Source organism: Myotis yumanensis, unplaced genomic scaffold (assembly GCF_028538775.1).
Source record: "Myotis yumanensis isolate MYYU_CA2020_CCGP unplaced genomic scaffold, mMyoYum1.0.hap1 SCAF_6, whole genome shotgun sequence".
In the NCBI taxonomy this organism is placed as follows: domain Eukaryota; kingdom Metazoa; phylum Chordata; class Mammalia; order Chiroptera; family Vespertilionidae; genus Myotis; species Myotis yumanensis.
In genome coordinates this window covers 3,432,287-3,450,395 of record NW_027223757.1, presented here as the reverse complement: position 1 = coordinate 3,450,395, position 18,109 = coordinate 3,432,287, and the positions used below count along the sequence as shown (strand labels likewise).

Sequence of the window (18,109 nt, the reverse complement as noted above, 5' to 3'; positions counted from 1 at the left end):
CATTTCTGAAGAATGCTCTGTGTGTTTCTGGGGTAGAGTTTGAGATGACACTCCCGTGTTCTGTTCCTTCCGCGTAAGTGGAGAGCGTGGCGGCACGCCGGAGTGTGGTCCGAACGCGAGGAGCCTTCTAGTTAGGGGACCTTTGCTATCTTCCCGAACCAGAGAGTGTGACCTTCTGGGAATGAGAGAGAGGACGCCTTCCCTCGCTCTTTGCTCATGTTACTGGGAAAGTCCTGGCCGCTGCCTTTGGCTGTTTCCGGTGGTGTCTGGACGGGTCCCCTTCTCTGCGGGACACGGTGGACGTGTGACCAGGGAGATCTGATGATCCCACTCCCTCCTGTTATGCTAGGCAGTTCCTCCCCAAGCAGCGCCCCTTTGGAGACCCTGGGAAGGTCTTTCGATGGGCGAGAAAGGAGAGAGTGTTCGGAGGGTTGACTCGCTGGCTGGGGCGGAAGGAATAACTTTGAAATATGAAGCGTTTTTAAGGAAACCCAAGTCTAGTGAATGTTCAAAGTTGTGGTGTTAGGGCAGGAAGGAGGTGGTGTAGCCTGGGATGATCAGAATAGACTTGGCCACAGGTAGAGATCGATTGGGGAGGGGGTGGGGGGTGGGGAAAGGATGCCAGGCACAAAGATCCCCAGTGATTTTTGTGTGTGTCAATCTTCACCCAAGGATATTTTCTAATGATTTTTAGAGAGAGTGGAAAGGAAGGAGAGGGACACAGAGAGAAACATCGATGTGAGAGAGACATACCGATTGGTTGCGTCCCTCAAGTGCCCTGACTGGGGCTGGGGATAAAACCTGCAACCGAGGTACATGTGCCCTTGACCCAAATTGAACTGCGACCCTTCAGTCTGCGGGCCGACGCTCTCACCATTGAGCAAACTGGCCAGGACCCACCACTCCCCATCCCCAGTGATTTTTTAAAGAAATATCACCACGTGAAATGTCCAGCATGGTGGAGAGAATTATCATTTGAGAGAAACTACCTTGTGATAGTGAACAAATGTGTAGAGTCTAATATTCCTAACGAGTCTCCTAAAGGGACTATGATATGCATATTTTTAGAGAGCAGTGATGCAATCTGACCAGTTTATTATGTTTATGTTTTCCTAATTGCAATGACTTTCCAAAATAGTCATCATGGAAGCTTCCCTAAAACCAACACTTGCATTCCTTGTGTTCCCAGAAGAGTGCAGGCCGGGTGTGAGAGGGGCGGGGACGCTGTGGGTAGTGGGGACGGCGGGGGGGGGGGGGGGGGGGGGCGGGGGGGTGGTGAGAGCGCAGCCCCCTGTCTGGCTGTCTGGGAAGCACAGCTCCCTCGCGCCAGCTGGGGAGGCTGGGCTGGGCGAGCTCTGTGGCCCGCGAGCAATGCGGACCATGCAGCAGGTGCAGCCTCTGTTTATTTGCTTTGGAGCCGATCTTGAGGTTCCCAGACCTCTGTGTTTGTTTCCCTTCAGTGACAGAAATCGTGGGTTCGAAGCAAAGGAGGATTGTGGGAATCGTGATTCAGATATTCTTCACTCTGGGAATCATCATCCTCCCGGGAATTGCCTACTTCATCCCCAACTGGCAGGGCATCCAGCTGGCCATCACGCTGCCCAACTTCCTCTTCCTCCTCTACTACTGGTAACGGGGCTTTCCTCATTACTGAGCTTATGCTTGATCCATGGCCATGTAGACTCTGTGCTTCTAGGCCAGTGATGGCAAACCTATGACACGCGTGTCAGAGGTGACACGGTAACTCATTTTTTTTGGTTGATTTTTCTCTGTTAAATGGCATTTAAATATATAAAATAAATATCAAAAATATAAGTCTTTGTTTTACTATGGTTGCAAATATCAAAAAATTTCTATATGTGACACGGCACCAGAGTTAAGTTAGGGTTTTTCAAAATGCTGACACGCTGAGCTCAAAAGGTTCGCCATCACTGCTCTAGGGCAGCGTGAACATGGAAACCATTCGGGGATTGTGCCTGACATCTCCAGAACGGCGACGGGCATTGAGAATTTCTAGAGAATTTGAAAATTTATAGAGATTATTCATTGATTACTTGACTAATAGTTGTTACTAAACTAAATTAATGAAATAGCAAAACACAAATTATATTTAATTTTGTAATATCTTCATGAAAACTACAAGGCAAAAAAACAAACAAACACATATCTGCCAGTAAGTATTTCAACACAAAATAAGTGCAATGAAATGGATTTGCTTCCCTGTATATTCTATGAAGCAAATTAATGTTGCTCAGAAATTCTCTGAGGAATAAGGAAATATTAAGAGTGTGAGAAACGTCACCAGAAAGCTGCATGTCTATGCTTTTGACTCTGAGTGGAGTGAACCTGTTTTAATCATTCCTCTCACTTTGACCCATGGTCACATCTGTTTACATAATTTGAGTTTTTAGCCGTGTCCCGAATGCTCACTAAATCCAAGCTCTTTCCATGCGTAACAGGGGACACTGGATTCCAGGGGCGCCTGGCCTTGTGAGAGCGATGTAATATGTCACTGTGTTTATCATGAGCCATGATCCTGCTATCGAGTGGGCATCTTTTCCTTCCACAATAAACCTGCAGAGATCACCTGTGTTTTTGAGAATCTTCTAAACTCGAAGATTCTCCTACATTTGCAGCGAATGGAAGACCCATTTTGATAGAGAAACTCGAGTCATAAAAATCTAGGTTTTGAAATTCCCACGCGTAACTCAGAAATGCTTTCTCCTTCCAGGGCGGTTCCCGAGTCTCCCCGCTGGCTGGTGACTCGGAAGAAGGGAGACGAGGCCCTAAAGATTCTGCGGAGCATTGCCAAGTGCAACGGGAAGTACCTCTCGCCCAGCTACTCGGAGGTACTGGTATCTGTCACTAAGACAGCTATGGTTAAAGTGGGTGAGCTCGTCACTGAGGCGCGTGCTACCAAACCTCTAAGTCATGTTTAGTTTGGCTATAAGAAAAGAAAACCGTGATGAGAATCAGAAGGTGCGTTAAAGCAGAAATGCTTGTGAAGTTTAGTAGCATTGTGTAGAGGTTCACTGGTCATTTAGTCCACACTTCCATAGATGCGCCAGGCTACTTGAATTGCTATACTCGGCCTACTGTATAGGCCCCATTGCATTGAATCATTCATTCATCGTCATTGAACAAACTATAAATCTTTGCTGGACGTTCAGTTTAGTCTAAAGATGTGTCTTTGCCTTTAGTCTCGGAAGTGCTGTGTGTTTGAACCAGAGCTTGAACAAGAGCGTAATACTTCAGCCTTCGGAAGTACATATGCTGGCTGCCCTGCCTTACCCCCTCCTGCTTCCTCCCTCCCTCCATCTCTCTCTTCCTTTCTTCTTTCTTCTTTGCTTCCTCCAGCTAAGGCTTTTAGGTACTGCTGTATCACTGCTCTAAGAGAAATTGCGGGGATTAAAAGCTCATTACTTGTCCTCAGGAAGGTCTGATGTGCAGTTGAAGACACACACATGTGTTTGGAGCACCCCTGAATAATTAGGGGACAGCATATAAAATAGGTGACCACGCTGTGCTGCAGAGACAAAAGTGAATGCAGAATAACAGGAGGGTTATTATGAAAGAGTCTTAGAGAAGAATTTGGGGAGGATATGGATCTTGGACGCAACCCTTTAAGAACATGAGGTTGCTAACATTGCTTTCTTCGTAGCATCCAGTTTGTTTTGATAGGAGCGTTCTGGTGAAACTCGAGGTTCTGTGGTTTTAGCGCCGCGTCTCCGGCCCCCGGAGTTTGCTCAGATATAGTATCTGGGTTTCCGCCGTCTCCTCTCGCCCTCGCATTAGGCTGCAAGCAGTGGACTCTGTTTACGAGGGTTCCAGTGACCACTTGTCCTGTTGGAAGCAGATTAATGATGGGCCGTGAGGCTCACAGATCATAAAGTACAAGGTAAAGACAAGACATCATCTGTGTTAGCCACTGAGACCAGTCGATCCCTGTTACTCTTGGAGCACAGTTAAGCTGGGTATTCCCGCTCAGCTTCTCTCAACACACTAGCTAGCCGTCTTCACAGCTGGCTCCGATGTGTGATCATTTTACTCAATCTATGAGTCAAATGAGTATTTTTGCTCTCCTTTCAGCAGTACCGTGAAGACAATGCACGTGTCGTCCCAAAGCTAAGCCCATGTAAGTGCTAAATCAAGGCTTTGAAAATACACATTATCCGGGCATGTCCCGTGTTATCATGAGAATTACTAAGAGGCCAGAGGGTGGTTCCCTGGGCAGTTGCTGTAAGACATCCTGTGAGTGTCTAGTTCAGGCCACTCCCGTGGACCCACTGGCCCGCTTCAAATCCATGCGCACCATAGACATCAGCGCGGCTGATGCAGAGGTGGCCTAGGGGGTGGCCGCTCCGTGTTCCCCTCGTCACAGAGCCTTGCCGACCTCCCCGCCCCAGCCCGTTCCATCGCTGGCACCAGGGGTCCTGGTTTATCTTAGGGGTACCGGAGGACCTAGCTAAAGTGAACTCAGGATGCGCCATACTACAGAAGACACCCTAAATTCACTACACGCTGGGGCTACTGACCCACTGGGCTTCAGTGAAGGGAAGGAAAATGTGGGAAATGTGGAGAGCTCAGGAGGAACCAGAGAAAAGTTGATGCCTCACTTTAGTAATCAGTAACGACTGACTAATCGCAGGCAGTAATTACTAAAAGGTTATTGTGAAACACCAGAGAGGCAGCTGCAAAAGGGAGCCCTCAAATCAACGTGAAACGAGGCTCGGGGTACATTGTTATAAAACAGCTTAGACAGTGAGAAGGCTGCTCAGTTTGTGCTGCCATGTCCATGCCTGTGCTTCGCAGAGTTGGGTTAGAATATTACATTTTCTAAAAATGATAGGGAATCGGTCAGTAGTTATGACGTATCAACCTTAGGAAACAGTTCAAGTTTTGCTTATAATTTCCAGAAGGATAAGCGAGAAATGACTCAGGTCAAGTCAGCCTTGCAGAATCATCTAAGTAAAGCTTTGTTTGTATGATAAAACTGGTTTTATCTGCTCAGGGGGTTTTCCGGGCTGATCTTTGTCTTTCATCTTAGCAGAAGGAATTGGGACAATGTGGGATTCGATCCAGCATTCAGCCAGGTAGATCATTCTGAGAGTTGGCCGGCCTGCGGATCATACTGTTGTAGTTCACCTGGCCTCACTCCTTTCTTGGGGGAATCCCCGCTGGCTCTCTGGCTCACGGGCCCCTCAGCTTTCATGTGCCAAAGTTCCTGGCTGGCCTCTGATTGGTGAAGAGACAGCCAGCCGGTAGACATCCAGGCGATCAGAAGGTCAGGCTCTCTGGATATACCAATAGTGCAGCTGTGATTCACAGCAAAGAAAAGCCTCAAATCAAAAGCCAGTGCAGCCCAGCTGGTGTGGCTCAGTGGGTGAGCATTGATCCATGAACCAGGAGGTCACCAGTTCGATTCCCGGTCAGGGCACATACCTGGGTTGCGGGCTTGATCCCCAGTAAGGGGTGTGCAGGAGGCAGCCGATCACTGATTCTCTCTCACGTTGATGTTTCTCTCTACCCCTCTCCCTTCCTCTTTCTAAAAAAACAATGCAAATAAGGAAAGTGAGTTGAGCTCATAGGAAGTTCAATAGAAAAACGGGAAAGAACCAAAGGAGGGTGGAATGTGAAACGCTAGATCAGGGGTCCTCAAACTTTTTAAACAGGGGGCCAGTTCACTGTCCCTCAGACCATTGGAGGGCTGGACTACAGTTTTAAAAAAAACTATGAACAAATTCCTATGCACACTGCACATATCTTATTTTGAAGTAAAAAAACAAAATGGGAACAAATACAATATTTGTATTTGCTTGTGGCCTGAGGGCCGTAGTTTGAGGACCCCTGTGCTAGATAGTTGCCCAGGGCGGAAGTAGAATTCGCTTAGACACCTGGTTCAGCTGTCTTAGTGATTCACCACGTGTCTGGTTCTCTGGATGACCTTGGGTTGTGCTGGATTATGTTATTGTTTGAAATATTCACATCCCCTCCTTTCCATTGGGTGAGAATATTCCCTGGCTCCTTTGACGTTGGGCATGGCAATGGAATTTGCTTCATTCTCACGGTGGATGGAGCGAATGTCCTGCCCGTTGACCTTGGGCGTGGTCATGTGGTTGCTTTGGCCAATGGTAGGTCATCAGATGTGACGCAGGAGTCTTGAAATGGGCTTGTGTGTTTGGGGTTGACCTTTGCACTGCAGCCGTCGCTGTGAGAAGAACATTCCCAGCTCTCTCACTGGCCCCAGAGGAGACCGAGGGATATTTGGAGCAGAGGTGCTCCAGCAAAGCTCCCCCAAACCTGGGTCAGCAGTCTCCCAACCAACCCACAAACGTGTGGCCTAAGGAATGCTCATTATTCTATGCTGCTAAGGTTGATGTTTGTTATGCAGCATTATTTATCAATAGTCAACCAGTACATTGACCAAACAGCCATTGACCTGGATTACACAACTAGAGTACTAGCTGTGGGAGTAACTTAGCAGCTGTTTTGTTTTCTTTTTTTAAAAAGGATTTTAAAGGCTCTTATTTTGAAGATCCCCATCTCTCCCCTACATTCCTCCACCTCTTGTCTTTGTATGGAATGTGCTAGTGGAAAATTGTATATTACAACTCTAGCTAACGAAGAGCCTCTAATACTACAGACCTGAATCTATCCATATTTATTAATGATATTGTTGTGCTCTGTTGACCCCCCAAAAAGTAATAAAGCATAATTGTAATTTCCTTATTTTTATGATATTCCAATACAGTTCGTTGTTCATAGCTAATTTACAGATTCTTAAAACGTAAGTACAGATGCTGCTCAACTTACAATAGGGCCATGTCTTGATAAACCCATCATAGGTTGAAAATATCGTTAGTCAAAATGCATTTAAAATACCTAACCTCCTGAACATTACCGCTTACCTGGCCTACCGTAAATGTGCTCAGAACACTTACATTGCCTTACACTTGGGCAAAATCATTTGACACAAAACCTGTTTTATAATAAAGTGTTGAATATGTTATAACTTATTGTGTGTATCACTTTCGCATCCTCATAAAGTCAAAAAATCTTAAATCAGTCATAAGTAAAGGAATATTTGTACCAGATGTTACATTGGTTCTCATCTATATATATAAAAGCCTAAGCAACTGTTATGATGGAACAACCAGAACAACCAATCGACCAGTCACTATGATGCGTACTGACCACCAGGGGGCAGATGTTCAATGCAGGAGCTGCCCCCTGGTGGCCGGTGCGCTCAGCCAGAAGCCAGGCTCACGGCTGGCGAGCATAACTGAGGCAGTGGGAGCCTCTCCTGCCTCTGCAGCAGCACTATCAAGCTGTGGCAGCAGGCGCAGCAGGCCAGGATGATCGCGAGTGGCGCCCGGTCCCAGTTTTAGCTCCTCCCAGGCCGCCTGCCGCTTGGTGCACTGCTACATTCCTCTTGCAGTCCAGTACCCCTCGGGGGCCTAAACCAGCAATCCAACATCCCCTGAGGGGTCCCGGATTGTGAGAGGGTGCAGGCTGGGCTGAGGGAGCCCCCCACCAGTGCACAAATTTCGTGCACGAGGCCTCTAATTCATACATAAACATGCTCACGGGCAGTTCTCATGGTGACATGTTTAGGTGACATCATAAACTGACATTTGAGCCCTGTCTTGGTGGCTCAATTGGTTGGAGCATTGTCCCATACATGAAAATGCTATGGGTTCCATTCCCGGTCAGGACACATACCTAAGTTGCGGGTTCAATCCCTGGTCGGGGCAGGTAAGAGAGGCAACCGATCCATGTTTCTCTCTCACATTGATGTTTCTGTCTCTCTCTCTCTCCCTTCCTCTCTCTCTAAAAAATTTAATATCATCAGGTGACAATTAAAAAATAACTGAAATCTAAGCTTTCTGATCCTGAAGGGATCATCATCAATGTAAATATCTTTGATATTGTTCCAAAACGGAAAAGATTCAAACCTCATTAGAAAATGCCAGGCAGTTTTAGATTTCCTTAGTTACCACGGAGACCGCCAACTCTTAATGGTGGCCATGTTGTCTGTAGTTAATGAATTATCACACAAACAACAATATTGATACAGAGCGGGACTTTCCAGCGTGGAATGTCTGTTTCTGAAAAAAAGGGGGATTTTGATAAACATAGTTTCTGTTCTTCTGAAAGAGGAACCACACCACAATCCTGGCTTTCAGAAGCCCGGGAAGGCTGTGTGGTATGTTGGTCCCACAATGTACTGTGCTGTCTCTGTTGATGTTGTGTGCATTATCATCTCAGTCTTGGGACTTGAAAACTGTCTGCATAGAATTTATTTCAAAAGGTCCAGAGAGCCCGGCCGGCTGGCTCAGTGGTTGAGCATCGACCTATGAACTAGGAGGTCACGGTTCGATTCCCGGTCAGGCACATGCCCGGGTTGTGGGCTCGATCCCCAGTGTGGGGTGTGCAGGAGGCAGCCAATCAATGCTTCTCTTTCATCATTGATGTTTCTCTGTCTCTCTCTCTCTCTCCCACTTTCTTCCTCTCTGAAATCAGTAAGAATATATATATTTTTTTAAATGGTCCAGAGAAAGTAAGTTAGGCCCCGGGAGTACCAGACAGGGCACCAGTGTAGCCCCGTGTCAAGAGGGAAACGGTGTCAGTCAGGAAAATGCTCAAAGACATGAGACAGGAAGCCACTGGGAGCTCACGCAGTGCTTTCCCCTAACAGGGGGCATTCTTTGCTCCTGGATTCCACACAGTGGCTGTCGATTCTGCCAGCAAAGCCTTAAAGTGACACACAAAAGTGACCGCTGTAATGCACATGCCACTGCCGTTGAGACTACTCTGGAATGCATGCGAACGCCAGGAAAAGGGACAACTTCTTACGCTGAGATAGAAAAGGAAGCCATGGGAACAGTCCAGCTGGGCTGGTAACCCAGAGTGCGGGTCCTCCCCGAGCGGCTGGTTAGAAGTTCTTTCCGCGGGAGGACGTTCAGGCGAACACCTCCAGGCCGGCGGACTCCCACTTGGCCCGGACAGGTAGTGAGGGGGGTGTTCCAGAGCACCAGGTGGAAACCCAGTGGCGTGTCCCTTAAAGAGCGAGATTGCAGCCTGGCGGGGCCAAGCAGAGCCTCGCCCGCCCGAGGGGAGCACTTAGAGGGAGGACCCCTGGAGGGACAGGCCTCTCCCCTCCCCCCTCAGCCTCCCCTTCCAAAACCTGTTGAAATCACTGGGCTAGACCTTCGTCAGAAGCTTAACTCTTCCAGGAACGCACCCACGGGAGCTGAGCGCAGAGAGCGTGTGTGACTGTGAGCCCTGTGTGTGGCCGCCAGGCAGTCCTGTGTGTGTGATAGTCACTAACGAGGAGCTGGAGCTACAGCCCCCAGGACAACTGGAGGGCTCAGGTGGTGGCGAGTGGGCGGCCACTGCCCCCCGTTGCCCAGCATTGGGGGTTCCTGGCATGTGGGAGTTTTGGCGTTCACCTGAGAGTCGCAGGCAAACTGAGACGAGGGGTGGCCCTGTGACTAGGTCAGGCCTCACCTTCCTGGCTGTGCTCGGAGGAAGGTGCCAAAGATCAGCTCCTGCCATGTCACCAGCCCCTCCCAGGAGAAGGTGCCTGGCTGCCCCAGGTGGGACCCAGCATTTTCCGGGGTTGGATGCAGGCTGGAGCCCAGGGTTCTCCAAGCTCCCTCTTTCTCCCTCAACTCCTAGTTTTCTTCTTCTTCCCTCCTTCCCTCCCTCCCTCCTTCCCTCCCTCTCTCCTTCCCTCCCTCCCACACTTTTACAGCCTTTATTTAAAGTGATATTTCACTTTTTAAACCACTTTACTGCTGTGTGTCAGGCCTATGAGAGCCTGTGCGTATTTAACGTACACAGCTCGCTCAGACCCCTTAGTCCTCACTCTGGCTCTCAACTTGGGCCTGTTTAACTGGGGCCTGGCCCCGCCCGTCTCTGCCTGTTCTTTCTCCCCAAAGTAGGACCCCGGGCTTGCGTCTTCTCTCATCCCTTGCCCCAAAGCTCAGTGCTGTGCCCTCTTTCTTGATGATGGTGCCATTCTTCAGGGGGTTCCAGGCCATAGAGGGCAGGGCCAGCCAGAGAAGACAGGAGGGTGTCCCCTCCCCCGCACCGGCCTTCCCCCTGGGGGAACAGGTCAGTTCTGGGCTGGGCAGAGCCAAAGTCCCTCCTCTCCTCTCCCCCTACCCCCCCCCCCCGCCCCGCCCAGCGCTCCCTGAGTTCCCTGCGCTGAGAGCTGAGACGCCGCCAACCCCAAGGCTGTGGGTTATGACACAGGGCCGAGCTCCAGGCCCTACCTAGTGACATTCAGGGTCACTTCATTCTTGTTTAGTTAGTTACATAACCAGGGTCATGGGCTCCCCCTCTTTCCTTCTTAAAGGCTGACCCTTGCCCTGCAGGGCCGGGGCCTCCCTGCCTCCTGCCTGGCTCGAGTCCTGGGGGCATCACACAAACAGAGTCCAGTGAAAAGCTAAAACCAAAGGAAGAAGCCCCACAAACGGCTGTCACGCTGCCCTCGGGGGCTCTGCCGTGGGCGTGGCGAAATGCCTGCCTCGATGGTTGTCATTCTGCCGTGAACTGTAACTGAAGTTTGCCTTTGCTTCCTTGAGCCTTTGCTGAGAGCACAGCCCCGCCTGCTCAGTGTGTGCGAGAAAGGAAGGCAGTCGGCTTTGCAAGTGTTTTGTTCTTGCCTTCCCTCCCCGCCTGGCTTTTGGCAAAACTGGCTTGTGCCATCCAAATTACTGCGCTTCCCTGCGGTGCGTGAATGAGGAAACACCGCTCTTTTGACTGAATGAGAACATTCGAGCTCTTTGTGGGAGCCGTCCCCGCTCTGGAGGCGACGAGGGCCCAGCTCCCAAACCCGTGTGTCCAGCTCGCGGGCGTTCCTCCTGGTCCAGGGCGGCTGTTACCATGACAACACGGCTGCCTGGGTCCCCCACCCGCCAGGAAATGGCGTTTCTTCACTGAGAGACTCGGGCTGGGAGCAGGGGAAGCATGCGCATTCCCCAGGTGGACACAGATGTGCTCCTGTCGCTACAACAGGAGGAAACTGCTAAATAGTAAGAGAGGAAATGCGCAGAGATCCGAGATCTGCTTGTTTCAGCTCCGAGGTCCCACCCAGGAAGATGGTGTGAACGGCACGAGGGGCTAGATCAGTGATGGCGAACCTATGACACGTGTGTCAGAGGTGACACGCGAACTCTATTTTTTTGGTTGATTTTTCTTTGTTAAATGGCATTTAAATATATAAAATAAATATCAAAAATATAAGCCTTTGTTTTACTATGGTTGCAAATATCAAACAATTTCTATATGTGACATGGCACCAGAGTTAAGTTAGGGTTTTTCAAGATGCTGACACACCGAGCTCAAAAGGTTCGCCATCACTGGGCTAGATCCTCCTTCCCTAGAAAAAATAAAATGCAGCCCGGCCGGCGGGCTCAGTGGTTGAGCGTCGACCTATGAACCAGGAGGTCAGGGTTCACTTCCGGGACAGGGCACATGCCCGGGGTGTGGGCTCAATCCCTAGTGGGGGGCGTGCGGCAGGCAGGCAGGCGATCCATGATTCTCTCTCACTGTTGATTTTTCCGTCTCTTTCCCTCTCTCTTCCTCCTGAAATCAATAAAAACATATTTAAAAAAATTAAAGTGCAGCTACTGGTATATCTGGCAGAGGCTGGGTGAGGAGCATCCAGGCGATGCTACCATAGCAACGCTGCTTCATGTGGACAGATAGAAACAGGAGCAGGCCCCTGGGACCGACCCAGTCATGGCTGGATTAGTAGGTTTGGAACCTGCACTGACTTCTCTTCTCTTTGAATCTGGGGCCATTGGGGGAAGGAAGTGGGGTTTAATGCACAGCAAAGGGGCCTGACGGGGGGTGAGGGGGAAGACCTTTCTCCCCCGAATAATGAGTGTACCTCTCCTACGGCGGCTGAGTGAAGCCAGCCTTCCAGGCCGGAGAAGTCTCATCCCCTTCAGGAGAAGGTAGGGAAGTTGGGGAAACCAACACTGGCCTGCACCTCGGACACTTCTGCTGGAGGAGGCGTTTACATAAAAGCTACGTTTGTCATCATCCCTAGCACCCGGCGTGGAGGGTGGCCGGGGGGAAACCCTGGTGAGCAGACTGTCACGTTATCGGTAACACACGCTGTCACAGCAGCTGTAACCTCAGCCCCGGAGTTGAAGGAGGAATCCTGTGGCAGTCTGTCCCAATGGCCCCTGGGGACCAGGGAGTCATTGCAAAAGTGCAGAAGCCATTTGCATCCCAGGCTTACGTCTTGGATAAACGTGTGCTGCTTTTTGTTTTTTTTTAAATCTTCACCCGAGGAGATGTTCATTGCTTTTTATAGAGAGGGTTAGGGAGAGAGAGAGAGAGAAACATTGATGTGGGAGAGATACATCCATCAGTTGCCTCCAGTGCGCACCCTGACGGGGGATCAAACCCGCAAACCCAGGTATGTGCCCTGACCGGGACTCAAACCCACGACCTCTCGGTGCATGGGGTGATACTCCAGCCAACTGAGCCACATCAGCCACGGCAAAATATGTACTGTGTTTTTCAGATGAAGGTACATGCAGTTGTGATTAGTAATGACTAATGAGTTGAAAGGGGTTAAGTTCATAGTAAATTTGTGTCATCATGTGGCCTCCATGAACAGAAGTTGAACACGCAATTCCTATCACGTGGGCAACCATTAAATTCTTTGACATCAACCAGAAGTCCTCATGCTCCAAGGGGACAAGAGTCACGGATTTACAAGTACAAATAAGCTTGGACTCGACCATCTGCTGGACAGCTGTTGCCTGAGCTCGGAGTTGAGGTCATGCGATGGTCTCAGGGGCCCCTGAGAGTCTTGACACACACAGGATTCTTTTTTTTTTTTTTAAATATATTTTATTGATTTCTTACAGAGAGGAAGGGAGAGAGATAGAGAGTTAAGAAACATTGATGAGAGAGAAACATCGATCAGCTGCCTCCTGCACACCTCCTACTGGGGATGTGCTCGCAACCAAGGTACATGCCCTTGACCGGAATCGAACCTGGGGCCCTTCAGTCCGCAGGCTGACGCTCTATCCATTGAGCCAAACCGGTTTCGACACACACAGGATTCTTGACAACAACTTCTGAGATTCATTCTATTTGATTCAATAAAATGCACTCACGTCCATGACGTTCTGCCCTCTCACTGACCTTCAGGACAAGTTCCGCACGTCAAGCAGGAGGAGTTGAGCCACGCGGTGTACACTTGCCTCACTGTCTCTCACAGGTGAACCCAGTTTCTTTCCTGCTTACGTTTCAGAGCCAACACACCACGGACAGCTTGAGGAAGGCGGGCGGGCGGCGGGAGCCTGTTGGACGGGTGCTCAGCACGGTCATCTTCATGCACAGAGTGCAATGAGTTCAAGCACTTGCCCTCGTGCGCTGGTCATGTGGAGTCACCCGGCCACCACACTTCCCTGTAGACCTCACTTGGGCTCACTTCGCTAAAGACTATTCCAGATTCCCTCTGCAAGCTGTAACATTTACGTGCTGTAGGTACACAGTTTCTCTAACACCTTTCGGTGGCAATTGGGTGAAATATCGGAACCAGTTCACGCGGCGTTTCTTACAGTTTCCTTTCTCGCCACAGTTCTGCGGTCGGCACACTTTTCTGAGACTAACCAGCTAGCTCCTCAGTTCAGCAAGCCAGTTAGCAATCGCTGCGGTGAGCGTGCCTTTCCCATTGCAAACGGAATTACTGGGTATTTCTTCTGGCCCCGCGTGTTGGGAAAAACCGCTTACATGTAACTGAGGAGAGCGGTCCCAGAGGCAGAGCTGTGTTGATCCACACAAGGCAGCAGGAGTTTATCATCATTTGTTCATGTTTTTATTCAGCAAATAGCTACTGAGCACTGTGTTTAAAAGACCTACTTTTTAAACAACCTCTGAATAATAGTCACCTTCACGCAGTCTCCCCACACGCAGTCCACGTGCTGTGTCTCCCCAGTCTCCCCTCGCAGCTCTCCCTTGTTCTCTCTGAGCTGTTCCGTCTCCCAGTTACTAACAGTGCCTCCCCTACTCCACTGTGCTCACGTTCCCCACGTAGGCACGCTTCACAGAAGTAAATGTAAATTTTCCTCGCATTGGAAGTTGAAGAAGAGCTCAAATCTTAGGTGTCATGCTTGGAAATCATTTCGGTGTGTTTTCATTTTGATCGTGTTTGATTATCAAGATATTCTAATGGAAAGAAATAGAAAGATATTCTAATGGATATCGGCCAGTCGCCTGTTAATCATGGGAACGAATCTGTGTCTGGTTTCACACGTGTCCCATCGGAACGGTTCTGAGGTCCCTGGAGGACGATGCCCACAAGTGGGGCTGCTGGGCCCGGATGCCCACTAGCTCAGTGCCCTCAGCAAGGCCACGCAGCTCTGTCTGCATCACTGCGTGTCCCCTTTGCCCACATCCACACTGGGTCCTTGGCAGCTTCTGATTTTGCCCAGCCCCCTGCGTGTTTTCGGTTGCACGTCTCTGGTTCCTGGTGCGAGTCAGCACGTCTTGGTGCCTGTGACTTTGCTATTTAGGTTCTTCCTCGTGGGTGGCCACCCGTGCCCTCGCCCGTGCGTATGGGATTTCCTGGACGTGGGTTTATTGAATTAGCTTTGCCCCCTCCCATCTATAGGATCACCTCTGGATCCACACATCCCCTTGTTGGTTTCAGATGTGGCAAGCATCCTCCCTCCAATGGTAACTCCCCATTAACGTTGCCTATTTTTTTTAATTGGCCCCAAATCCTTAAACTGATTTGATAAGGTCAAGTGAGTGAGGATTGTTGCCTGTTGACTGTTTTATGGGTTTTGTTTAAGTGACCCCCTGCGCCCAAAGACCACAGATTCTCTGCTATGAGCTTAGGGCTCTAACGGGCACGCTCAGGACTCGTTTCGGTCCCCGTCATCTTTCCCGGAGTGCAGAGTTCATCACTAGTCCCTCTGGAGTGCACCCTGTTCTGAGCGTGAGGGAGGGACCCACCTTTATTCATCTCATGAGTCAGTTTCTGAGCACCATCTAATAAACAGACTCATCACGTATCAAGTTCACACTTTTGAGTCTAAATTAGTTCACCGCCTAGGGCCTGTGGACTGCCTTTAAGGAACCCAACCATCAGTAGCTGAAACACAGACTCTGGGCTGTGATGAGGGACAGGTGGCCCGTGTTACGGGTGAAGGCAGCTCACCTGTGCCGCCCCCGTGGCCACAGAAACAGGTGATACGCCACCTGTTTCCTTCGGAGCTCAGATTCATATACAACCACTAGCCAGGCATCTTCACGCTCTTGCCCTAAAAGAGGACTATATTTCTGTTAGGAAGCACCCCATACCCTTAGCCTCTAAAGCACACTCCTGATTCTGGACTTTGTTCTCTAACTGGTCATCTCTGAAATAAAATGCAAGTGCTATTCAAAGCCTGAACATCAGGCCCGGCTGATGTAGCTCAGTGGTCGAACCAGGAGGTCACGGTTGATTCCCGGTCAGGGCACATGCCCAGGTGGCAGGCTGGTCCCCAGTAGGGGGTGTGCAGGAGGCCAATGATCAGTGATTCTTTCTCATCATTGATGTTTCTATCTCTCCCTCTTCTTTTCTCTCTGAAATCAATTTAAACTGATTATATATTAAAAGCCTGAATGTTCCCCTAATAATCAAGTGTTTCTTTTTAAAAAATGAGAATTTATCTCTGAGACAAAAGCCTGCCCTCTGTACCTCTCAAATGGAGGTGATGTGTTTGAGCGCACGTCATAAATGTGAAAAGAGACCATGATTTTAGACCCTCCTGTACCTTCATTAGATCTGCCGTGGAGGCTGAAATTTGCTTTGTTAACTTTTTCATTCCGTGGGCCTGGCATACCTCTCAGCTCCAAGCTTCAGCCGGCCGTCGGTGTTCCTCTTTCTGGTTCATGCCTGTGATAAAGTGCTAGTGCCTCTTCATTATAATTCACTTTAAATGCAGTAGAAATAGCCCTCATTTTCTTTCACTTTTACTGGTGTGATCTCATCCCAAGGACTTACTAATTCTAAGAAACAGACAAAAATCACAAAAATTGCCATTTTCTCAAATTTAAGTCCAGCAGTCTTAGTTCAATTACTTCAAAAGAGAACCTTCGTACTCAGCATAATACATTCCTATCAAGAAACAGGTGTAGACCACAGGGTTTTAAAATAAACCTGAGAAATCGATGGTTTTTTCTCACTCGGGAGAAGCTGGGCATGTGTGTAACAAACACCACCAAGCTATTGTTCGTTCGAAACAACAAGTGATTGAGCCTGTCGGGGCCACATGGCCGGGGTGGGCTCCTCACTGTAGCGGGGACTGTCTGCACCCCCACTGCCCGGACCCCGCGAACAGGCAGAGCCCGAGGGTCTTGCTGCAGCAACTAAATGCTCACAAGCTCTTGGCCGATTCGGGGCGGTGGCCCCACCCAGTCACCAGGGGCCAAGAAGTGCAACCCTATCGCACCCCGGGAACCGGGAACGGGGTGGGAACCAAAACTATTTGGTAAACAGTGCTAATGAGTCCCATCACAGATCTCCTTTAAAAGAAAAAACTATTAAGAATACAAGTTTCCGTTTTCAAAACCCTGACTTAGGAAGATAAATGCGATTCAATTCAAATGATGATTGCAAAAGAGAAGTTTCGCCTTTATACCTGGTAAAAAATAATAGTACTTTGATCAAAGCATAAACAATTTAAAGTTCATATGGAAAAATAAATGAAGACCCGTTTCCCAGTCAGAGGTCACAACTTGGGGCGCTGGGAGCAGAAGGAAGACGATGTGGGGACAGAGCTGGTGGGGCCCGTGGACACGAGCACCCGCAGGGCAGCCCGGCCTCTCCGAGGCGCAGCCAGCGTCTGGGGCCAGCGCAGGGCAGGGGTGTAGACAGACCCTCCGAGAAGATCGATGCCTGTGGGCCCAGCGCTGAGGAGGCCGCGGGCTGTATAGGGACCACGGCCACTTGCTGAAGGGAAGGAGAAGAGGCCCGTCTCCTGAGAAAAAGACGGGCAGGAACACAGCAGGCAGCAGCCCCGCCTGCTCGCTCTAGATGATGCCCTGGACTCGCCCTCGTGTGGCCCTGGCACCTGTGTGGGAGGCCTGGGGTGCCCCTGGCTGTCCTTGGCCTGTGCAGAAAGGGCTGCCAACCCTGCCGGGCTGGGCAGGTGTCCCTGGGGAAGTCAGTTGCCCTGTTACTGGAATTGTGCGGGCACCTGGCTGCCTGGAAGAGGCGGAGCTGGCAGACCTGGAGGCAAACATTCCCGCCCCGAGGGGAAAGGCCGGTGGGGTGTGTGTGTGTGTGTGTGTGTGTATGTGTGTGTGTTCCTCATCCTGTTAAAGACTGTGTCTTGTAAGACCTTTTCTGAAGCCTCAGGAGGCTGCAGCGAATGGTGCTAAGGGCTGGCTGGGTGGGGACAGCTTTCCCCACCCTCTGAGCACTGACCAAAGCCCCGAAACCTTTCTTCGGCCGGAAGGGCGTAGGAGGAAGCCGTTACGTTGGGCCACGTGCTAACGGTGCACACCATGCAGAAGGCACAGCGCAGGCGCTCACCCAGCCGAGCTCCGGAGGACGAGGCTGAGGGGCTGAGTGAGGTCCCGGGGAGGAGCCTGGGGGCCCCCTCTCGCACTGCGGGTGCTCCTGCCTCTGTAATGACTCGTGCAAAACACACCGAACGCTGTTTTCACTCTTCGGATTTCCTTAGGTTCACGAAACAGGTGCTGATGTGGGTCTTAGGAGCCAGGTGGCGCGCAGCGCCTTCCGAAAAGCGGGCCTGTCTGTGGGCGGTTTGGGTGCTCATTGCGATGGGTCAGATCACCGGCTGCCACCACTGGCGCTGCTTTGCTCCCTCTTCACACAACCCCGTCTCACTAGTAAGGTCTGTGGGTGGACCATGTCTCTGTGTTTGAGGCCTGGGGTCCCCTCAGGTCGGCTGGCTAGAGCTTCTCTGTCGCCAATGAGCACTGACGCCGCCCAGCGCTCCCGGGGGGTTCGGGGATGTGCCGACTCCAATCCATTCAGCAAATTTTCATGTTCCCCCCAAGTTCCGAGTCTGTAGGCTGAGAGTTTTATTTTATTTTGTTGGGTTTTTAAAAAATATAT

The 18,109-nt window shown here is 50.2% G+C and overlaps 1 protein-coding gene across 1 annotated transcript in view; it reads left to right on the top strand.

Annotated features, from left to right (window-relative positions):
• The window catches only part of SLC22A3 (solute carrier family 22 member 3), a 63,024-nt gene that overhangs the window by 24,734 nt on the left and 20,181 nt on the right, over positions 1-18,109 (top strand). Inside the window, exons 4-5 of the mRNA XM_070417381.1 lie at positions 1,461-1,629; positions 2,732-2,849. Of these exons, the coding sequence (XP_070273482.1) occupies positions 1,461-1,629; positions 2,732-2,849 (287 nt within the window). The remainder of the gene's footprint in view (positions 1-1,460; positions 1,630-2,731; positions 2,850-18,109) is intronic.